Here is a 26,367-nt window from a genome sequence, read left to right as displayed (position 1 = left end):
GCTATAGTTACACACACTCATTAATCCTTCACACACACACACACACAACAACTCTTAAGCATATTATTTGTCGGTAGAATATATGATGAGGATGATATTGCTACCCAGGCGGGCTTGCACAAAGTCCTGGCGTCAAGTTAAATTATCGAAGTATTATTGTAATGGAATATAATCAATAATAGCCTGACAGTCGCCTACGGTTAGCGGTGAGGTCTAACTGCGACTAATAAACAGGTAGACATTAGCGCTGTGAGCTATCAGCGGCGCAGCTTGTTTCCTGCTTAACGAGCTTATAAGAACAAATTGATCGTCGAATTGATTACGGAACGCATTACTTACTTTGATGTTCGTTTTTTTTTAATAAATAAATTTATGTTTACTTATAGCACTGGCAGGTAAGTATTCTTTCGATTTGAATTACAAAAAAAAAGGTTTTATATAAATGGTCTGACAATTTTCTTATTTTGTATTTTTACTGTTTTGTAAAAATTTATCAATATTTGTATTATATATGAGAAATAAACTTTGTCTGTCTGTCGCTCTTTCACGACCAAACCGCTGAACCGAATTTGATGAAATTTGGCATGAAGCAAACTTGAAGTCCAAGAACATAGGCTACTTTTTTGACTAACACATGACAACCAACACTCTAAAAGCGAGCGAAGCCGCGTGCACATACTAGTAATGTATATTTTAGGGTGACATTTAAAAAGTAAAATAATGTTAAAATACTAAACACATTAACAATACAAGTAATAAGAAAATAGTTGACAGTCGCTTATAAGTACGTATGTGTTGCATTGCTTGAGTGTATCACACACACAACAATGATAATACCGTCGATGTGACACAATACAAACACACTTATTATTGCTGTGTTCCAGTTTGTATTGTGGATGAGCCGGCGTAATTTAGCACAATGAATACCTCACCGAACATTGAAGGAGTTATTTATTTTTTCTTACAATGGTATGTGTAGTGTACACAGATCTGTTATAATATAATAAATATTATTGGACTTATATTTTATATGGATATATTATTATCTGTGTATTTATGAATCTGTCCCCTCGAGTGACACACATCGCGGAAAGCGCGGGAATATAGAATATATGATTTGGGTGCGAGTGGATATTTAAATACATATAATATATATTTATATATAACTTGTAAATCGATCTTACAATCATATATGTGAACATTACAGTATGTATAGGCGAATGTCTGTACTCGACTTTTAAAATATTTAATACAAAACAAACATTGTTACTAGGTTCTAGACTTGTTACAAATGTATAATATTATTTGTAGCGAATAATAACTACTTTTTATCCTAATAGAACAAGTAGATTGAATGCTGAACTGAATTTGAAAAAAAAACAGCTTACTTGAACTAAAGCCTCTGAGTCCTGTAGATATAGCTGACGTTTATATATTAAAACAGGCTTATCAACTCGATAACGCGTATACAAAATAAGTTACTGTTTATTTTCTGTTTACATTTGAAAAATGTACGTACCTCAATTGTTCAGTTTCGGAAATTTGAAAGACAGCCTTTCTTATTTCGTTATTTATGTTGTTTATGCAATTTGCACATGATTTAACACTAGCAAGTTGGTAGTTAAAGATTTCTTAAGTATTTCAAATCCTATAACAGGATTTGTTTTGATTAAATGTCATTGTAAACTGATGAAACCTTTTTTAATATCAAATACATTAGTTCTCTATAACCGGCCAGTAACTTATTCCCGATATCGAAATTATTATTTTTTTAAATTGTTACAATTTAATAAAAAAAGAATCCTCTATATATATTTATCTGTTTCTGTACATTTGTGGCTGAAGCTCTTCAAAATGTGACCATAACCGGTTTTTTCTATGTGCAGGTCTCCCGTAATCACTGTGACAAAAATCGCCTTCCGCTATTCATATATAAAATAACAAACTGACATAGTAGAGTAACATATTAATACGACACGATTATTCATGCTTCACTTAAGCTGACAAGTAAAACTTACACACGCTTGTTTGTGAGATAACCGTTAGAAATTACATAATATATGTCTGTTATGACATGTTATGTTTTATGTAAATATTATTCGCGTTCCACGCTTGATTTGAAACCATAAAACATCAATAAATATATATACGTATTAAATAATAAAATGTTTCTCGTTGGTCTAGTGGTTCATATGTTGTTTAGGCTACAGTTCCGAGTTCAAATCCAGAGTTGGAATAATAATAGCTATCGGGTCTACCTGTAAATAAAAATATCTGAAAAGCTTAAAAATAACTGGGCTATCTCGACTTTTATTATAAAAGTAAAGTAATAGTAGTAACAGCCTGTAAATTTCCCACTGCTGGGCTAATGGCCTCCTCTCCCATTAAGGAGAGAGCTTGGAACATGCAGGTTTCCTCACGATGTTTTTCTTCACCGTTGAGCACGAGATGAATTATAAACACAAATTAAGCACATACAAATAGGGGTGCTTGCCTGAGTTTGAACCCGAAAATATTCGGTTAAGATGCACGTGTTCTAACCAATGGGTTATCTCGGCTCTTTTATTAGAATACATCATAAATAGAGTATCGAATAAAAAAATATATTGTAGAAAAAAACCTTGCTTTTCTGGCTAGGAAAGTTGAAATTCTTGGCTTTCCTCGGATGTAAAATGTTATTGGTATATATAAACCTTCCTCTTGAATCACCTTGTTTGTTGATAAAAACTGTATTAAATCGTTTTGTTTTTTAAATGGTCTAAGTGGACTTGTGGCGGGAAGCTAAATTACTTTTATAATATATGGCGATTAAGCTAACAATTATTTAATCAAAGTTGGCTGGTGTCCGCGTTTCAAGGACATTATACATTAATCTGCTCTCTATGTGAGAAACACAGATTCCGCGGTCTTTCTTTGCGAGTTTTTCTGAAATTGAATTAGAAAGCAAATGATTGATGGTAAGTGGTCACTTCCATCCGTAGGTATTGACGCTGTTAGACATGTAGGCCATTCCTAACTCCATTATTTTATTACTATATACAATGTATATAAAATTGTTAAGGCTGTTCAAATTTGGAATACCATTGAAGAGTGTACTATTCTAGTAAAATGTTTTTTTTTTTAAACAAAAATAATTTATAAATTATGATGTTGGTTTAAAGTTAGTCGTATTATTAACTATACATTGATTTAATTGATTAAAAATAATAACAAAAAATATTAATACTATATTATTTCCCTTTTTTTACTACTGCAAATAGCATAATAATTGCTATATTTATTAGAAGCTAAAATATAAACATAATACGACTAAAAGTTCTGTGAATTTTTACCAGACTATGTGCATCGATGAAAATATTTATTTAAATCAATTGTAATCAAAATATACTTCATTCAAGTAGCCTCTTGCAATAGTAAAATAATTGCATAAAAATGGTAAATTCTCAGTTAAAAAAAAAAACGAAACGCGAAAATAAATGTAAGGTAAAAATGAACTAATTGAATGTTGTTAATATTCTTCGTTCAATTATAAATCATCTGAGCGCTGTGAAGATCGTTAGACCGCGCTTCTGATGCTCGCGGTCACATAATGCTTTGGAAACTTCATATCATCGTAATTGATGCGGCGTCACGTACAATTACGGTGAAATCATCGGCTTATAGGTTTCTTGCCGGTTCTTCTCGATAGAACCTGCATTCTGAACCGGTGATAGTTTTGCGTTTTATGCAAAATGACGATTCAAAATATGATCATCATTACATAGTATAAAACAAAGTTGTTTAATGCTGTCTGTTCCTATGTATGCTAAGATCTTTAAAATTACGCAACGGATTTTGATGCAGATTTTTTAATATATAGATTGATTCAAGAGGAAGGCTTATATGTGAACAAATATATGCATAACATAGCAGAGAAACAATGATGCCTGTGCAAAGCCGGGTCGGGTCGCTAGTATTTTTTTTTTATATAAATAGTTCCCGATTCTATATCGATCTCATTTCGACCGCACAGTGACACGATTACACAACTATTGTAGAATAGAAAACGTAACGATTTATGTTTTTATTGTAATGCTAATTAGTGACGAGTGACAATTGGGAGAGGAATTCGTGTCCTGAAATGACCTTTTTTACCCTTTTTTGTTGCTTTTTTTCGCGTTGTTTAACAAATATCGTTCTATTTCAATTTAAATCTCTAATAAATTATATACCTGAACCTTCCTTATGAATCCCTCTGTGTATTCGTGAAAACCGCATGAAAAACCGGCAAGAAGTTTTCGAGTTTATTGCGAACATACAGACAAGCAGATGTCCGGGGGACTTTGTTTCATAATATGTAGTGATATTCGCGCCGCTTGATGAAATTGTTAATATTTATAATGTCAAAACGGTAATCGCTCAAGTTTCACTTCAGCGCTGATGTTATATTCGTCTTTTCGCTGGTTCAGCAAAAAGTTTATCCGTTGAAAGTTGATTGTCTAATTACCGGCCGTCAGGCGGCTTCATCGATTGTCACACGTCACACTAACGATGACAAAAACGTTTCAACCGCGAGTAAGAGAGATAAAATTATTTATTCATTAAAAGAGTACCTTTTAGAAAGAAACGCCTAGAGTTAGGCTCGGGTTCCATCATAGGACACTAATTACTGTAAAATGCACATTTACAACAGCATTGTAAATCTGTTTATTTAAAAAAGAGCAACTATGCGAGTTTCTTGCGTTTCTTCTCGCTAGAAGCTGCTTTCCGAAACGGTGGTAGTATTTAATTGTTGACGATTCAAAAACGCTTCTTTGTGAAGTTATCTTGAATACAATTGATTTGATTTGATTTGATTTAAACACTAGTAGTCGCCCGGGGATTCGCTCGCGTTTTACGGTGTTGATTGTCATGACTAGGCAAAAAAGTAGCTTATCTCCTTTTTTCGAGTTCAAGTTTGCTTCATACAAAATCTCATCGAAGTCGGTTCAGCGGTTTGGTCGTGTAAGACGACACACAGACTTTCAAATATATGAATATAATGAATACAATAAACTCTCAAACGCTCTGCATTTTCTGGTGTGAGTTTTATTTATATTGGTTTAGTACTATTTTAATTACAATTTACAAAGAATCCTCCTTATTTATTATTATGGATATATTTTTTAACTCGAATTCCATTCTAAATTCAAATTTTGAAAAACCCACAAAAATATAATTATATTCTTATTTATATAATGTTTTCTAAATTCATTGATATAATCTGTTTTAAATAATTTCCAAATATGAATTCAAATATAGAATGTTATTTAAAATGAGAATTTGCAGAAATATAAAGTGTATGCAAATGATGATGTGTTATTTTTTTCGCGCTAAATTTTATCGAGCTACAGATTAAACTATATTTATTATTTAAATTTCAAAATAAGTGATGCAGATAATAAACTAATTAATTTATGGGTGGTGAAACCACAGCTGCTATCGTTTCACTTTTGTGTAAATATCTCTAGATATTTGAATAATTAAGGATCAGCTAATTTTATTCAATTCAATTCTTACTTGAAATGTTTTTTAAAGAAATACTAATTTTTGTACTAAAAATGAACGGGTGCGAGATAAGAATATAAGATTGCCACATAGATATATTTATATATCGGGCTGAGATATATATTGAGCTGAGATGGCCCAGTGGTTAGAACGCGTGCATCTTAACCGATGATTGTGGGTTCAAACCCAGGCAAGTACCACTATATACATATATGTGCTTAATTTGTGTTTATACCTAATTCATCTCGAGCTCGGCGGTGAAGGAAAACACCGTGAGGAAACCTGCATGTGTCTAATTTCATCGACATTCTGCCACACGTGCATTACACCAATCCACATTGGAACAGCGTGGTGGAATATGTTCCAAACCCTCTCCTTAATGGAAGAGGAGGCCTTATCCCAGCAGTGGGAAATTTACAGGCTGTTACTTTACGTTACTACTTTACATAGATATATGGCACATACATTGTGCCAAATTATGTATTGTTTAGTATTTCACCATATTTTTACCACAGCATCGAAAAAGAGAAATTCATCATCCACTCAATAAACCATCACTAAAAAAACCACACATCGATATTTTGCTATTAAGGTCAATAAACTAACTAAACACACATCGAACTGTTGTAAAAGAAACACAGATTAAAAAACACAGAAAAAACTTAAATTAATGAGTAGCAAAGGCCGTAATACATACAGCTTACTTAAAAAAAAAAAAAACAAAGATTTTAAACAGTGCTCAACCACTAACCTACCCACGCTCCGACTACCTCGCCATAGTTAGAAATACTCGAGTCCTTATAAACTCGAATGCAAGACAACCTGTTATAATAACAATTAACATTGTAGCCAGTCGACTGTGAACAACGTAAGAAACATACCGTTCGCCTTAGCCATAATGAGAGAGAATCGAATCAGTTAATTAGATCAGGGTTGGAAATAACTGTTGATGTCGTAAAAAACGTCGACGCATCAATGCAATCGATAATATACAATACGTAACGGACGCGTTCCCACGTTGAAGAGCTTCGCGGAATAAGGACGCCTCGCAAAAAACTATTGTATTACAAATATGGATGAACGCAAAGCGTAGAGTATTGTCGTTTATAGTTTTCTTTGATTTTTATAACTACGTCTCGACTTGATAGCGGTCCTATTCAGAAGCACAAACTCGAAACTCACCTAGAATCTTCCGTGATATGTGATAAAGATAAACGTTTGCCGATGATAGTTTTATTTGGGCCTCTCTGGAGGCAAAGTATCCTTCATTCACGGAAAAGTGTTAATTTATTTAAGTTAGTATAGACACAAACGTTGTACTATGAGTATTATATTTCTTATAAAGTCTTTGGAGGCAGACTACTTACTATCAGGTAAATTTTCGTCTGCCTTCCAAACATAAATTAAGAAAAACTACATATTCATAAGCGTATAATAAATTTGCAATAAACTTTACTAAATTATCATTAAAATAATGTTTATGGTATACGTTTAGTGATAAATGGTAAAACTAGTTCATCGATTCAGTGGGGGGTCCCATAATTTAGGCGAAGACAGTGATTATTCTAAACATAAGGCAATATTGAAAGTTAGACAATTTTCTGAAGACAGAATAATTACGTATTAGAGTGTCTGCTGTCCGGAAAAATCGTTTTCCGGACGAGATTAATATTAGTAAAGTAACAGCCTGTATATTTCCCACTGCTGAGATGAGGCCTCCTCTTCCATTAAGGAGAGGGTTTGGAACATATTCCACCGCGCTGTTACAATACGGTTTGCTGGAATGCACATGTAGAAGATTTCGATGAAATTAGACACATGCAGGTTTCCTCACGGTGTTTTCCTTCATCGCCGAGCACTAGATGAATTATAAACACAAATTAAGCACATATATTAGTGGTGGGTACTTGCCTGGGTTTGACCCCGAAATCATCGGTTAAGATGCACGCGTTCTAACCACTGGGCCATGTCAGCTCAATATTAGTGTGTGTCTAATATTGTTTTGCACTATTTATCCCATCTTAAATCGTATGTATATTATGTATCCAGTTTAAGAGGACTCTACTATATTTTTTACCATATTGTGAAAGCTGACGAACTATTATGAAAATAATAACAAAACAATTTACACATGACTAAATCTATTGGTTATACAGATTTTCTGTATTGTTCACAGTACATTCGATTATGATATTTAACGTTCTAGTATTAAGGACTATTTTGAAGTAAACGAAGGGTATAGGAAGGCGCGTTGTAAGTGCCTCGTTGTGGGCAGGTAACCGCACTATCATCGCTTATATAACACAGCATACGATGGCAGTGTCATGTTACTAAGTGGCCATCGAAAAGGAAATAGTTCTTGTTCAGGTTTTCTCTTTAATGGCTACTATTAAGTTTAGAATTTAAACGCGCTTTCCACACGATTTTCTCTTCCCGGAAAAGTGTTTATACGATGTTTAGTCCATATGTTACGAGCGGTTCTTGTGACGGCTAACGTGCTTTGACGATTTTAGAATTATAAACTTATAATTATATTTAATTTTTTTTTATGTTTGAATACAGCTCGATTTCAATTTTTTTTTCTTAACATCACCCTTTCGGCCTACTTCTATTAATCGTTTATTTTTTTTATAAAATATTTATTTACTAGATGCAGTGTGTAAATATATTACCATTGTTCGCTAATTGGCGGTAGCACAACGCGTTATCTCCAAGTGTATGTCTATATTGTATAAAAATATTATAAATGTGAAAGTATATCTCATCTGTCTGTCTGTCGCTCTTTTACGTCCAAACCGCTGAAACTAATTTGATGAAATTTAGTATGAAGCAAATTTGAATTCCGAGAAAGGACATATGCACCTTTTTTTACTAAACATATGACAAACATAGCGAACGCGAGCCCAACCGCGCGTGACTACTATTTAATAATATATATAATACCTTATAAAACTAATAAATATGTGTTTATTTTTCTCTTTTTATAATAACGATTATTATGAATATTAATCTACAAAATATTATCTAAAAAACAGTAACTACTGAGTTTCTCGCCGGTTCTTCTCGGTAGAATCTTCTTTCCGAACCGGTGGTAACTTCACTTAATTGTAAAATGACGATTCAAAAGTGCTTGTAAAAGCCTAGTTGAATAAAGTTTATTTTGATTTGATTTGATTTGATCAGTGTTATTGTTCACGAAACAGGTTACTAGTGTTGAGGTGATTTCGTCATAAATAAATAAATATGAGACAACATCACATACATTACTCTGATCCCAATGTAAGTAGCTGAAGCACTTGTGTTATGGAAATCAGAAGTAACGACGGTACCACAAACACCCAGATCCAAGACAACATAGAAAACTAATGGTAATCTACATCGACTCGGCCGGGAATCGAACCCGGGACCTCAGAGTGGCGTACCCATGAAAACCAGTGTACACACCACTCGACCATGGAGGTCGTCATGTCTGTAGTTCGCCTTACGCTGTTGAATGTTATTGTCAACACAGAGACGAACGTGATCGCTGCGTGCGTATATGTTCGGTACATCGCGTCGCGGTCTATTTCTCAGCAGTTTCACTAATTTGCATCAAACAACCGATCCAACGAGATGCGTGTGACTTCGAGATGATTATTACATTAATACATCATACCGACTGACAAGATTACCAACTAACACTTATTATAAAAAGTTGAAGGGTTTTTTTTTTATATTATAGTTGTATATTATTATTATATATATTGTGATATACTTAGTATTATTTGCTGACGATACTTCACTGATTTTTATATGACGATGTGAACGGTACATTATCACAGATACACGATTGGTTTACAGTAAATAATTTAGTTTTGAATGCTCAAAAAACAAAATGTGTAGTTTTATACCCTACCCAATGTTAGAAAGCAAATTATAAGATATTTTTAAACGGTGACTAGTAGTAACTACTGAGTTTCTTGCCGGTTCTTCTCGGTAGAATCTGCTTTCCGAACCGGTGGTAGCTTCACTTAATTGTAAAATGATTCAAAAATGCTTGTAAAAGCCTAGTTGAATAAAGTTTATTTTGATTTGATTCGATTACTTTTATATTCTTAACAGGCTTTGTCGTTTGAGCCTCTTATAGTTTTTCCTATATTTAAATGTGTAATATAAATTTCACTTCGAACGTTGAAACATCCCACTCTAAACGATATAATATATTTACTTAAAACAAGATTACCATAAAAAACAATAACTAACGTTTGGTTCTTGCTCAATATATTGGCTCGTTACCATTAACTTTTATATCAATCTACATTAGAGTTATTTATATAAATAATATAAATCAGCGCACCTTTCTAAACGTGAATATATTATAACATTATAAACAAACATTTTCTATTAATCTCGAGACGTGGAGATAAACTCAAACGTAGTTACAGATGATATCCAATTCGCTTAATTACATTGACTGGCAAGCAACATAAATAACGTTCTCCCTAATAAATAACGCTGCAATCTAATAAATTATAAATATTTATTTAAATAAGAATCGAAAGACTGCTGATGCCCAACTGTGGGATGTTTATGTGACGGTGTGGTGATAATTTCAGAGAGCTTACAATGACATTTTTAACTTTACAGTTTCGTAAATTCAAATCGTTTATAAAAATACATTGGTAAAAAGGCATATTATTCGATACAAGATTTTGTAGATTAGAAAAAAGCTTGGAATTAATACCAGTTGACTTCCAGGCAGGATACATTACATACATATAAAATTGTATTTAACAAATATGATTGTATTTTTTAAATATTGAAAATGAGTAACTACTGCGTTTCTTGCCGGTTCTTCTCGGTAGAATCTACTTTCCAAACCTGTGGTAGCTTGACTTTATTGTTAAATGACGATTCAAAAGTGCTTGTAGAAGCCCACTTGAATAAAGTTTATTTTAATTTTGATTTTGACGATGAATTGTTAGTATCCAATCTTATAACTATTGTGGTTTTTATGATAATAAATTGTTTATTTATAGTCGAATATATATGTATGTAAAAATCACTTCCGCCGTGATACGTCCACTGCTGGACATAGGCCTCCCCCAAAGATCGCCACAACGACCGGTCTTGTGCAGCCCGCAACTTGGCTGTTAGCCAAGAACAATTTCAAAAACCCTTGCGATGATTTGTTCTGTGGTGGAATATGCTCCTTACTTTCTCCTCATAAGGAGAGGAGGCCTTAGGCTTAGGCTGTACATGTCGTATGCTGTTGTACCTGATGACCGACCTCAATTCAGGACCAACGAAATTAGTAACTTCATTTACTTGTTAATTCTCAAATCCTTTCCTTTGGGCGAAAAATGAGCCAGACTTTATCACAAAGGCAATAAAGCAGCGCCTTATCATCATCATTACATAGTACAAAACAAAGTCGCTTACCGCTGTCTGTCCCTATGTATGTTTAGATCTTTAAAGCTACACATCGGATTTTGATGCAGTTTTTTTTTAATAGATAGAGTTTTTCAAGAGGAAGATTTTTGGACATAATACATGAATAATATATTTATAAAACACACATAAACAAATTATCTATTTAGTATATTTAGTATCAGCATTGCACCCTTGCGGCCAGGGCGGGTAAATAGTATCTATATCAATATTACTTGTTCGAACGATTTATTATGTCTTTATAATTAGGTTGTTATATATCACGCATTGTTATTGGTGTATATGATACATCATAAAGGTATAACTTTTAATAATTTAGCATAAAAGTGAATCATATATATAGGTATAAAAAAGGCTATTTGAATTTGTGTTTGAATTCAAATATACTTTATATTTGACGTAATATGTCCAATGAACTCGTGATCAGGTTGATGCAGGTTTGAATATCCGGAAATGCAAATGAGTATTCGGTAATTTAGAAACGTTAAGTGATGTATCAGAGCCTTAAGTAAGTATATATTATGCTTTATTTAACAGCTGTCAAGATTATGTTCGAAATTTAAGATTTTTGTTTTTTTTTTTTTTTTGAACAAAGATAAATGTAATTAACAGAGTGATGGATGTTCAACAAAAAGGTTTTATTTCAAATAAATGACATATGTATCTTGCTAAAAGCTTGTGTAGCAATCTGAACTAATGGAAAATATATATTGTTTTATATTATTTTATAATGTAACGGGAGATATTGAGTGCTTTTGATCTAGAAATATAAGAACTCGAGCCGAACCAAGTTTATTTAAACAAATGCATAACGTCGTATGTACCTTTGAAGTCAATTCATATTTTGCTACTCGGTGGTAGGGCTTTGTGCAAGCCCGTCTGGGTACCACCCACTCACCAGTTATTCTACCGCCAAATAACAGTACTCAGTATTGTTGTGTTCCGGTTTGAAGGGTGAGTGAGCCAGTGTAACTACAGGCACAAGGGACATAACATCTTAGTTCCCAAGGTTGGTGGTTCGTCAATGTGACGATGTAAGGAATAGTTAATATTTCTTACAGCGTCATTGTCTATGGGTGATGGTGACCACTTATCATCAGGTGGCCCATATGCTCGTCCGCCAACCTATTCCATAAAATAAAAAAATAAAAAAAAAATAAAAAATGAATTTGCGTTTATGTAATATGAATAATGTTCCGTATTTTGGTCTCTGTGTCAAACATACTCTCTGATAGTCGTTTGTATGATTTAGTTTTACATAACTGATTATACGAGCCCAAACCCTTATGCTTAGTGAATAGAGTCTAATCTTAACAAACAGATTCGGAAAAGGACAACTTTCGTTTGCCTCAAATTTCTAAAAGGTCATACGAAAGATGCAGATTGTTCTCACATTATTTTTATTTATAATTTTTTAAATGGCATATGTAACACAAATGTTGCACCGTATAATATGAGCGATCTTACATAGCAGTGGAGTGATGCGGATAGCACGCGATTGGTTTCATCGACCGCAGCCATTTAAGGAATTACCAACAATGCGAGCCGATTGTTTTCATAACAAATCACTTCTATTGGTACAAATGGTCGATATCGAAATATGCGTTATTTTTTAAACTGTTAAGTTCTTACAAATAAATTACCCAATAAAAACTCCTTCGTGAGTTGTTTTTCATCATTCATATCATTATTCTCTTCTTCTACTTTTTTTCGGTTTTGTAACACTGTTTGTCAAACTTATGTTCGGCCGCTTGCCGGAGTAATCTTCCTTGGAAACGCTTAAGGTGGTTATTTTTTTGCGACTACAGCACATACAGGCTATTGAGCCACAACATGCTGTTGGTACAGATGAATAACCAAATACTAATCTTCAGTTTTCTACCTGAACCATTATTTGAAAGAGATTTTGTAAAATCTGTTCTGAACTTAATCATAACATGGTATAAAAGAAAATCGCTTACCGCTGTCTGTCTCCGTGTATGCTTAGATCTTTAAAATTACGCAACGGATTTTGATGCGGTTTTTTTAATAGATAGATTGATTCAAGAGGTTTATATGTGCAATACATGTACATATAGTTAAGATATACTGTTAATTTAAGAGGTTTCTGAGAAAGTGGTGTTGTTAAATACACATTCTGTTGTATATTTAGTTTCAGCGTTACTTACCGGAGCGGGTCACTAAGGAACCAACCTACCAAATTTCTAGTTTGTAAGTGTTATAGTTTCTTTGATTAATGAAACGCTAATAACATTTCGTTATTGTTTACAGGAGGAGTTGGAGACGCTACGGGCGAAACTAGAAAAAGTTGAAAGCGAACGAACGCATTACAAGAACGAGACGGAAAAATACGAAAATAAGGTAAGATTAGCTGCATATATCTTAATAGATATATAACTACCGGGACAAGGACTATGCCCCCCGTGTATGCATTTTAGCTCCCGAGATTGGTGGCGCTGTAGCGATGTAAGGAATTGTTCATATTTCGCATTTTATTAACGCCTATGGAGAGATGTGACCGCTTAAGATCAGGTCGCCCGACCTAGTACCTACTTATAAATTAAAAAAATAAAATAAAAAAGTTTTATTGTTGGTAAAAACGCATTCTCCTTGAGAAAATTTGAACGTTAGTACGCTTAGCCGATATATACATGATAGAATTTCTTTCGACATACACATGCATGTATTCTTCATTACCGATCATGAAATTAAAAACACAAATTAGATAAAAAATTAAGTTTTGACCCGAGTTCGAACACATTATCTTCAGTTGAAATTCAAGTGCTATAACCACCGAGCTATCTCGGCTATTTACTTTCATCCGAGTCGCCACCACGTAGGTGATCAACGAGGGACAGATAACAGATAAGGCATGCTAGGTATGCGTTCTATGCGATTACCGGTTAAACATAACCGAGGAAATTAATTAATATTTACCGTTGCTGAACAGCCATTACTTAGACTTATCTTGTGGTGCGTTTCCACTGAATTCATTTGCAATTTCCGTGTTTGCCATTCCTCAAAAAGTCACCGACGATTACGTAACCATTATGCTGTAGCTGATTAACAAAAATAACTGACTTCAAACAATACTTTACGTCAAAATATGCACTAAAAAGTAATTAAATAATTGCGTATTCAATATAATTTTTACAGTTCTCCTAAGTGAATTGAAATGAAAAATATTAAACTAATTAAAAGTCGATTGACGATGACGTAAGGCAATTACAATTATTGTTATATCTGGAATCGGTTCACCCAGTCAAAAGTTATGAGGTAACAAACATAAAAAATACAGTCGAATTCATAACCTCCTCCCTTTTTTTGGGGTCGGTTAAAAATATAAAAGTAACTTTTGTGATCATTGCTTGTTGACTACATGAAAATTGAAGATTTTAGTATTGTAAAGCAGCTATGTATATCTTACTTTATTACTATACTGCTATTTGAAATATTGATAATAATTAAAAAATATAACTCATCAAAAATCTTTAAAATAGTCGTGTGATATTAAAAAATGAGTCGTGGAGGAATTGCTATAGTAATTTATACTGTTTTGTATAAATTATGAGACGTAACAATAGTTATAAGAACAGAGGATGACCTAGGGCGGTGGCTTTCTCAAGGAAGACTTGCCCATTGTGCAGGAGATATCATTACACTCGAATGTGTGCCACAGACACATGCAATCTATATAACATCACTATTTGATCTACGCAAATCCGACGGAACTAGAAAGAGTTTGGAGTAATACAAAAGACAAATGTTTTTAACACTCAACTTCGGTTTTGGACTATTGGTATGGATTAGATGACAAAAATTACCCATTCGCTTTTAGGTGCGTCGACCCGGGTTAGAATCTAGAACCTTGATGTAAACCTATTACGGCTAGTAAGTAGTAATTATTTTGTTTTGAAATTCGAAAATCGATAACAATCAAGATGGCCAGTGGTTAGAACGCGTGCGGGTTCAAACCCAGGCAAGCCGCTGATTCATGTGCTTAATTTGTCTTTATAATTCATCTCGTGCTCAGCGGTGAAGGAAAACATCGTGAGGAAACCTGCATGTGACAGATTTCATTGAAATTCTGCCACATGTGAATTCCACCAACCCGCAATGGAACAGCGTGGTGGAATATGTTTCAAAAACCTTCTCCTCAATGGGCGAGGAGGCCTTTAGCCCAGCAGTGGGAATTTACAGGCTGTTGTTGTAACAATAAGTTACATTTTATGACGCATTTCGAAAACAAAGTTGTATTCGTAATTAAATACTAATACCTACTTGTATATTAACAACAGAACCGGTAAACCTTGAGTCGGGTCAATAACTTTGTTATCAAAAATATTTTGTGAATTTAAATACATACTTTACATATATAAGCACGATCGAAATTCGTAACTTGTCAAAAATTGCAAAATAAAAAAAATACTTGGTCACAGCCAGATCTATTTCATATGTAAAACTTCACAATATATTATAAAACTAATAAATCAAAACTTATATTTTGCTAATAAATATCAATAATCGTTAAAAATATATGTATCTCATATATATTTTTTAGGTTTGCTGTCACGGCATCAGATAAGATCTTTATTTGTTTTTTGCTCTCGCTGGAATAAAGCTATACGTTGTATATACATATGTACGTATATTCTTATCATATACACAAAGATACTTTACTGCGATTATCAAACCCGAACAAATACATGTTACTGGTAGGCTAAAGGAGGAATAACTGATCATTATTTCTAAAACATTATGTCAATGCAATATAAACATACATTTAACAAAAGTATCAATTGAGTAATATAATCATGGAATTTTGAAATTACGATCCACAATTAAACTATAACTAAATGAATAACTTCTACTAAGTGTCAGTAGATCAAGAATCGATTTCGTAATTGTATTATTTGATTGCATATTTTGTCGGCTTTAATAAGTATAAATAAATAAATATTACAGAAGAATGCCAATATGCATTTTTGGAACCACTATTCCGATCCTCCGAGCTAATAATTATCCAGATGTCTTGTAAGAAGACAATAACACGGGGCTTTATTGAATAAATATGCCATTTTAATGTTCGGCTATCATCACCGATTTAAACTGAGAAGAACCGTAAAAGAAACTTATTACTTACTACATAGTAGTCGCCTGCGGATTCGCAAGTAAAAAAGTAGCATACAAAATTTGATTCGAGATGGCCCAGTGGTTAGAACGCGTGCATCTTAACCGATGATTGCGGGTTCAAACTCAGGCAAGCACCTCTGTTTCATGTGCTTAAGTCTTTATAATTCATTTCGTGCTCTGCGGTGAAGGAAAACATCGTGAGGAAACCTGCATGTGACAAATTTCATAGAAATTCTGCCACATGTGTATTCCACCAACCCGTTGGAACAGCGTGGTGGAAAATGTTCCAAACCTTCTCCTCAAAGGGAGAGGAGGCCTTTAGCGCAGCAGTGGGAATTAACAGGCTGTTGTTGTTGTTGTTGTATACAAAATTTCATCAAATTCGTTTCAGCCGTTTGGTATTGAAAGAGCGTCAGACAGCCAGAGTTACTTTCACATTTAATAGTTTTAATAACTAAATTGTAAAACGGTTTGAATCATTTTTTTAACAATATTTTAAGAAGAAATCATAACCAGAATATCTAGCTGTTATATACAGGTTCAAGCATTATTGAAGGTATATTATTTTTTTCAATAACTTGTCCAGACCAGCTCTGGTCGCCCAGGGTGTCATTACAATAATGACCTAAGCAGTGCGGGGCAAGTGGTTTGATCTTGGCAATACATGTTTTTTGGTCAGTTAACTTACTAGTTATTGCGTTTTACTCTTTAATGACTTTAATGACGATATTCAATAAAAACTTGCGTTAATGAATTCAAGATTGAAAATAACTTTATATTTTCAGATGATTCGAGCTATAATAATATGTCTGCTTGATAAATCCTACTAATATTTTAAATGGGAAAATTTTAGAGGATGGATGTGTGTATGTATATTTGTTACTCTTTCACGAAAAAACTACTGAACTGATTAGGATGAAATATTGCAGTAATATAGGTTATAAATCAGAATAACATATAGACTACAATTTATAATGATTATATGTAATTTGTTCATAATATAACGATATATATATGATGCACCCGTGGGAAACCGGGGCGAGTCGTTATCTATGAATAAATATTGAAATTTTCAAAATTAAAAACTAGAGTAATCCTTAGCCCAACAGTGGGACGTTAAAGGTATGTTTGGGATTTACTTTATTATACCTGTATATACATAATTTGAATTTTATGGTGTTTAAATTACTATACAATAATGGTTTTCATTTGAAACGTTTTTTATCATCAACGCCATCTATCGGATAGATCTCGTACTATCTACAAAGCTATAATTCCTACGTATTTTCTGTATTAACCGCATATGATTTCAAGCATCTATTTGAACCTTTCAGTATACCTATTACTAATAGGTAACACTAGATGATGTTGTTACATTAATTAAAACATGATTATGTTAAGATTAATGATTTACGTCAAACCTATCACCATAATTTTCGCTTGTTCAATTGTTTAATATTTTCTAATTGAATAAAAAAGTTTTGAATTTAAATATGGAATTTGAATTTTTTTACAAAAAAGTTAATCGTAATTCGTATCTATCTATCTATCTTTGGTTAATATCCTCTCTGCTAGATTATTTTGTGTCGTGTCTAAATCTAGGATTCAATTAAACATAAATATATAAATGTAAAGTTAGCGATTGTCGCAATTGAAAACAATAGGATTTGATTATTATTAACCTGCGTTCAATGATGCGAAACGCTTTAACTAGTACAATCAGATACAAAATTATATATAAATGAAGTTTATTAGCCTGCCGTTAAACCTAATTTCCCAAAAGAACTTTTGGTGCTTAAGACTTTCTTACCATAACGAATCGTCTAAATCGCAGCTGCGAACTAAGATGACTATAATTTATTGGAAAGATTTCAATATAGTTATGTTTAGAAGGATACATTTTTATTATCACTGAACCGATTTTGATGATACTTTTTTCGTTGAGTTGAGTAGTTTATTATTTATATTATTTCATCGGTACTTACATTATTGAGTTTATTGAAGAGGATTTATCGAATCGTTTTATTTTTCGTACTATCTAAGTGAGTTTTTTGAATATTACAGTTATAATTTTACGACATCACCGTACACCGTACACCGCTCTAAGGTCCCGGGTTCGATTCCCGGCCTAGTCGATGTAGAAGGTTTATTAGTTTTCTATGTCGAGTTGGGTCTGGGTGTTTGTGGTACCTTCGTTGCTTCTGATTTTCCATAACACAAGTGCTTTAGCTACTTACAATGGGATCATAATGTATGTGATGCTATCCAATATTTATATTTATTATTATATAAAACAATGTTATCGATATTAATGAATTCGTAGCGACATCGAAGATCCCATTCAAACTTGTCAAACTATACGGTCTAGTTTGTTTTTTTAACACACAATTCCCTCCATAAGGAATCTTCATTTACGAGTTTCGCAGGTGACTGTACGAAGCCGCTCTCCTTGGTACAACTGAGTCTCGTGTCAACATCTTATTTACTATTATATTTTGTGATCGTTTTACCAAAGCGAACGCTAAATCGACGGTTCAGTATCGAAAGTCGTTAAAATTCTATGAAAATTTAATAATAATAATAATACATTTTTTGGAAACTATCTCTTCGTAATGATAATTATTCATTAGTTTCGAATTAAAATCGTATTAAAATCGATAATCGTTTTCGAATCACGTCGTTCGAGTATAGTTAGTTGGAATCGGTATTAATTGAAGTGAATTGTTCATTGATTCGTTATTACTTCATGGATCAACGTCACAAATGCATGTAAGTGCTATTTTAATAGTAATTAAAAGTTTTACTGGGAAGTGATTTTGTGGGGTCCTATTTGGTAGTTCTTATTTTGATTTCGTAGTCGTAGTTCGTTAGACGACTGCGTTATCGAGATAATTACTAGCAAGTGTTTTAGTAGGGTCCTATTTGGTAGTTTTTATTTTGATTTGGTAGTCGTAGTTCGTTAGACGGCTATGTTATCAAGTGTTTTGTTTCGTTTTGTGACCATTCATTGTAACCGATATGAATGTAAGTTTTTGTAACTCTAATTTATATATTATTTGTAAGCTATTCTGAAGAGTTCTATTTGGTAATTCATAGGTTTTGGTTTGTCGTTTGAAGTTATTTTTAACCGACTTCAAAAAAAGGAGGTTCTCAGTTCGATTGTTTGTATATATGTATGTATATATGTTTGTCCCCGATTATCTCGCGTTTGGCTAAAGCTATTTGGATGCGGTTTTCAGAAAAGTATTTGTTACATTCATGAGAAGGTTTTAGTGCTTCAACCGTATCGAAAAAAAGGAGGTTCTTGGTTTGACCCATAGTTATTATTATTTGTTATAGTCTGTGGTTTTTGGTGTTAACTTAAAAGTATAGGTTAATTAGTCTAATTAATTTCCATGGAAGGTGCAATATGTATGAATTTGCTTACGTCCTATTCGCCCTCTAGTGTTCGTTTAGAGAACCATTTCAGAAATGTAAACATAACTGCAAACAACATTAACTACAGGTAACATCTTTACATAGTATAAAACAAATTAGCTTGTCACTGTCTGTCCCTAAGTATGCTTAGATCATTAAAAATGCGCAACGGATTTTGATGGGGATTTTTTTAATAGATAGAGTGATTCAAGGGGAACGTGTTTGTATAATACATGGATAACATAGTAAAGACTCACTGATAATTTTAGAATCTTTTAATGTGATGTTGAAAATAAACACATTATTTGCGCTTACATTGCAAACGCTGCCTAAACCTGATCTGTTACTATTATATTGCAGCCATTCGAAGCCGGGGCGGCTTGCTAGTATATAATTGTATGTTAACGTAAAAAAAAAGTAAAATAAGAGGCTGTAAACTTCCCATTGCTGGGATAATGCCTCTTCCATTAAGGAGAGGGCTTTGAACATATTCCACCACGCTGTTCCAATGTGGGTTGGTGGAATGCACATGTGGCAGAATTACGATATAATTAGACACATGCAGGTTTCCTCACGATGTTTTCGATGATGCCGAGCACGAGATGAATAATAAACACAAATTAAGCATATATATATATATATATATATATATATATATATATATATATATATATATATATATATATATATATATATATATATATATATATATATATATATATAGTGGTGCTTGCCTGAGTTTGAACCCGCAATCATCGGTCAAGCTACACGCGTTCTAACCACTGGGCCATCTCAGCTCTCGTATACTATATAAACTTAATATAATGAACGATATCTGTAACATAATTAAATATTGTGTACATGTTCGTCTTACTATTCGTATTAACAACTAATATTTTTCTTTATAAATCAGAGTTGTCTTTACTTTAAAAAAATTAAAAATCCTGTTAAATTTTCTCATTCGTACTCCCATGGCAACGATTACAAATGAGAAACGCCTATATCTACGTTGACTCACGAATTCTTGTGGAAAAATTATAGAAGTTTAATACGTCGACGCTTTTTTTTCTAATTATATTTATATCGTTTCGGTCAAGGCAACGTGTGTACAGTCGGGATAAGAAAAGGTTCGTCACCTTAAGATCTATTTTCGTGTGCTCAGTATGAGCGATAATCTGCTTTACCGATCGAGAATGACATATTACGTCGCAATGATTCGATGTTTAGATTCAAAAGGTACTAAGAGTTTAAGACTTGATAAAGGAATGACGAAGGTTTTCTTACTCTGACTGTACATACATACGCTATGATGTTTATTTGTGTATTTTTATTTTAAGAATAATTGTGTTGGAGCGTGGGAGACCATGTTGGTATGCCGCTTGAAAATAAAATATTTAGGTTTTATTTTTAATTGGTAAGATATTTATTTATTCCAACCGGAGATCTAGATTCGAATTGTAATTCATCTCGTGATCGGATGTGAAATCTGCATGTGGCGGATGGACTCCTGTAATATTGGAGCATGAGTAATATATTATATATACACATATGAATGAATTAATGAATTATTCTTTATTGCACACCACAAACAAAAAACATAAAAAAGAAAAAGGAAAGTAAAACAAAATTAATAAAATAAAAAACAAGAATTAAAAAAAAAAAACAAAACAAAAGAAGTACATTAAAAGTGTTGTACAACGGGCGGACTTATGGCTTGTTAGCCATCTCTTCCAGACAACCCAATCAAAGGGAGATTTCAAAACCATCGGCGTAGGCAGTGCAGTCATAAACTTACATACAAATATTTACACACTAATACTTATACTTCCTATATATAATATATGTAGTATACCTATAAGTAGTTATCGATTTTATAGTTTTAATAATTTTCATATTAACTTACGGCCGTGGATTCACGCGTGTGAGAAATAGAGGAAAATAATGTAAAGTAAATTATTTGAAATATATAGTAACAAATTTCATTTGATTTTATTATCAGCGGAAAATATCCAAATAAATTGATGCTTGTTGGTATTGAACTCGAAATCATCAGTTAAAATTGACATTTTTTAATCACTGAGTCTTCATGGCTCGTACACCAAAATTCAAATATAATTTGCGAGGCATCGAACTCTCAGAATTATAACATAATTAGATTGTTTCAATATTCCAGACTGAAATAAAAATGTTTGAAATTCAGGTCAAACGAGTCATGCATAAAATTACTTCGTGAAAACGTGCCGAGCTTGTGGCGTCTGTCAAATTTTGCTATATAACAAACGAACACAAGCCGCTTAATATGCCTATTAGTTGTACGACGTACGTACGTCAGTCTATACGGATTGCCTTATAGACTGAGAGTCAGAGTTCCGCAGATTTATAGTATATTTTCTATCTATGTGTGATAAGGTGCGATCACCAGTGGCATAGTTATCGTAGGGCAGGTGGTGCAGTACACCAGGGCCCCTAAGTTCAGGAGGCCTTCTAAACAAAAGCTTAAGCTTCTGAAGCTAGAAAAACACGACCCTGCGCGCAAGATTTCTTATTTGGTATCTATAATTTTAAAGGGTAATCATTAGTTAAAGAGAGATGGGAAAGAGGGAGTGAGGGCCCGATTCTTTTTCTATGCACCGGGGCCCTTCCTCACCTAGCTACGCCACTGGCGATCGCTTTTATTTCATAACATCATCATCATCATCATCACAATCAAAGGAATCGTTGATAGGAATCGTTGATATAGTACGACATAACTTAGATGTAGCGTCGGCAAATTCAATAAAACCGATTACTGCCTATTTATATAACCAATAGAAATCTCCCTATCGCGCCATTCGACGCTATTCGTTGCTAAAGATTCGACTAAATCGACATGTAAAATTGACGAATATATTAGATCATATGATATTACAAGTTATTACGTTTGTGTAAAGATCATATTCACATAAGATAAAATATTGACAATTTGGGATAGCGTACTTTATTCGGATGTGATCGGTTTTTCGAATTTTACCGATGCTACATCTGAGTTGTGTCGTACTATAACTGTACTGTAAATCTGCGGCGCGCTGGCTCTTGGACTATTACTGATATCGCCAAGCCGATCGTTACGTAAGAGAATACGTACGGACGGACAGTGCGATGCACGCAGACGTAATACTGAAACGTCGATAGTTGTAGTATTGAATACAGTAGAGCTATTTCTGGTTAAAGAACTTTATTACTCATAAAGAACCTTACAGTTCACTTGACAATTAGCAATACATATAACTTATATACGAAGTTTCTTTTAGTGGAATCTGAGACAGTAATGCTGCACTGTTGGCCGCATATCCTGAGGTCGTAGATTCGTACTGTGCCCGGTCTCTTGATAAATAAATTCGTTTGCTCTTGATCTTTTTAAATCGGCTGACAAGCAACTAGGTATTAAAGTTTCCTGTGGTTTGCTCTCGCTAGAGGCAAACGGCAGGAAATTTAAATATTAACGATTCAAAAACGCTGTATTTTTAAGTTTATTTGAATAAAAGTCGTTTGATTTGACTTGATTTGATATGTTTGCAATCTTACTGGTATTATTAACATTACACAATAATGACACGGCGAGTGTGAGAGAGAGCCTAGATGACTCAGTGGTTAGAACGCGTGCATCTTAACCGATGATGGCGGGTTCAAACCCAGGCAAGCACCATTGAATAATCATGTGCTTAATTTGTGTTTAAAATTCATCTCGTGCTCGGCGGTGAAGGAAAACATCGTGAGGAAACCTGCATTTGTCTAATTTCACAGAAATTGGTGGAATATGTTCCAAGCCTCCTTAAAGGGAGATGAGTCCTTAGACCAACAATGGGCTATTTACAGGCTGTCGTTGTTGTTGTTGAGTAAGAGACCCTGTCTGTTACGTTTGTATGACCGTAGCATTATGTTGGGACTTGTCTGCGCTGCGTCCAAATCATGATGATTTATTTGACTCGAAATAAACCATCGGTTGAGAAAATTATATATTTAATGCTATTTATTGGTAATTATTGTCAAGAGATGGAAAATCGAATTTTCCTTCTGGAAATGTCGACTATCTCGATATAAATATATGAGATGTGTCTCGTTGGCGTGTATTCGGTCGATCTCGTAGCTTTTGTTAAAATAACTCAAGGATTTAAAACGCGAAACGTCAGCATCAACGATACATCTTGTGTCAGACTTGTGACTTTCTGACGTGTGTTTTGATTTTGTGAAAACGAATAATCCTACTAATTATTATAAATGCGAAAGTTTGTTGGATGTGTGATCTCTTTCACGAAAAAAATTTCGGAACGGAATTGGATGAAACTTTACAATACAGTAAAGTAACAGTCTGTAAAGTTCCCACTGTTGGGATTAGGCCTCCTCAACATGTTCCAACATGTTCCAAACCCTCTCCTTAATGGAACATTAAGGAGAGGGTTTGGAACATGTTCCACCATTCTGTTCCAATCCGGGTTGGTGGAATGCATATGTGACAGAATTTCGATGAAATTAGACATATGCAGGTTTCCTCGCAATGTTTTCCTTCACAGCCTAGCGCGAGATGAATTATAAACACTAATTAAGCACATACATATAGCGGGGCTTGCCTGGGTTTGAACCCGCAATCATCGGTTAAGATGCACGCGTTCTAACCAATGGGCCATCTCAGCTCTTTTTATAGTAATATAGGTTATAGATCAGAATAACGCATGGACTACAATTTATAATGATTTTATGTAATTTGGTCATGATATAACGATACATATCAAGCACTCGTGCGAAGCCGGGGCTAGTCACTAGCTTAATTATAAATTCTTATTCATAAGTGTACCGATACACTCGTACAGAATAACTGTATGTTTTGACACTTAAAAATTAATAAATTATTGGGATTGTTAACATATTAACCAGTATTGATATTGATATATCTCCCTCTTTCTACAAGTTTTAGAGATTGTTCCACCACGCTCTACTAAGTCAGTCGCATTGCCCTACAAATACTTAGTCGAAATCAAAATAATTTCTAATTAAATAATTACGTAATGTGTTTGCAACGACTTTACATTCTTTGATTAATTACTTATGTAATTTTAAGTAAATTATTAATCACAGTGAAATGTTTTATTGAACTGAATTTAATCATTTTGATTGCGACTAATGTAAGTAATTATAAGTGTTATATAAAACAAAATATAATATAATATATTTTGATAGGTTCATTAAACGGTTATAAAATGTTTATAAACAAATTACATAACTACAATTTTTTGGAACGACCAAATACTATCCTTAGTGGTGTGCGTGCGTGCGTGCGTGCATGTGTGAATGTGTTAGTGTGAGTGTGTACAAACAACATACTTTATTGAAATAACCTCGTAAAAAATGCGTTTGATTTGTCGTTTCAAAATCAACGGTTCATAACATAAACTTTTTTTTTTTTGTTGTTAATAATCGTTAAAATTTTATACTGAGTAGGCTTAGAATATATAATTTATGCCCTTGTCTGCATTAATTTAATTAAAAATTTAATTCTATTATTTTTGTTAGTCGTCTATAGCCTATCGATATTTTTATCTACAAAAACATAGTGAAGAACATCAACAATATATTTGTATTACAAAATCTATTACCAACTAATATTAAACTACATTTATTACACGAACAAGCTAATTTCTTTAACGGAATGACGCTAAGGCGTAGATACATATATCAAAGTTTATTTATGTCGAAACGTCCTTAAGCGTAACGTAACGTGACGTTAAATCATATATTATATATACTTCAAAAATAGACTGTCTGTCTGACGTAAAAATTTTCATTCATTTCCATTCTGACTGACAGATTATAACATAAATAATGATATAGATTGAATTACATTATGATTGTATATATGCTACAGCCAAAGTAATAAATCTGGATATTATGTATAATGGCTATTTTGCATAATATCTACTCAATTTGGTTAAAGTGATAATGGACACAAAATTAATCACATTAACTAGCTATTATATACAATATCTTCGATGACTTGGATAATGTAATAAAACACGTAGGTATGTATTTAAAATTATAAAATTATATTTCAATTTGCCTTAACTAATCAAAAAAATTATTTAAAAAATTAAAATAACATAAGATAGTAATTTCACGTCAATTAACATTTTGATAAAATTATTTAACTTTAATTTATAAAGTAAATTTAAAGCTCACTGGATATAAAACCAAAAAATTAAAACACAGGGATCAACACCCAATAAAGACAAAAATAATAAAGTTTTTAAAACGAACTGACATTAATTAACCAGGTCATAATTATTATTTATTCTTACAAGTAAGGCTCTTGTGACATTTTGAGTTACACATGAGGTTTGACTTTTTACATTTACACCTATTTGAAATGCATTCTCTAGTACAGTTGCAATGCTGAAATCTTTGGCCGCCAAGATGTGACTCTTTTTTTTTGCACATTCCCTGATGGCAACTTCATGTTGAGGAACGGTATCTATTGTAAAAAACGTTTCTTTGCAGACAGTGAACTGATTCTTTGCGTAAAGTTGAAGATGAAGAGAGGGAGGGGTAACAAGTCGACTAGACCGTATTTATTACTTTGACTAACTATGATACGTTATTATGAATAATGTCCAGACAAAGTGATTAATTTATTACTTTGTCTAGTGAATTTGGCCATTATATATAATGACCAGTCTTTATGTATAATAGCTATTTAATCACTATGACTGTAACATATATAACACGTAGACTGGTGTGTGGCTTCACATACATACAATAGAAACCCACAATTTAGCTATATGTATATAGTTTGAAACAAATGGTCTTAATAGTTCTTTGCTAATACCTATT

General features: G+C 33.1%; 1 protein-coding gene across 4 annotated transcripts in view; it reads left to right on the top strand.

The window, feature by feature from the left end:
• The window catches only part of LOC124532723 (unconventional myosin-XVIIIa), a 254,815-nt gene that overhangs the window by 211,495 nt on the left and 16,953 nt on the right, over positions 1-26,367 (top strand). For all 4 annotated transcript variants that reach the window (XM_047107761.1, XM_047107762.1, XM_047107763.1 and 1 more), the window contains one exon: positions 13,228-13,317. In XM_047107761.1, the coding sequence (XP_046963717.1) occupies positions 13,228-13,317 (90 nt within the window). The remainder of the gene's footprint in view (positions 1-13,227; positions 13,318-26,367) is intronic.

Source organism: Vanessa cardui, chromosome 10, assembly GCF_905220365.1.
Source record: "Vanessa cardui chromosome 10, ilVanCard2.1, whole genome shotgun sequence".
Taxonomy (NCBI): domain Eukaryota; kingdom Metazoa; phylum Arthropoda; class Insecta; order Lepidoptera; family Nymphalidae; genus Vanessa; species Vanessa cardui.
This window is presented reverse-complemented; position numbering and strand designations above follow the sequence as displayed.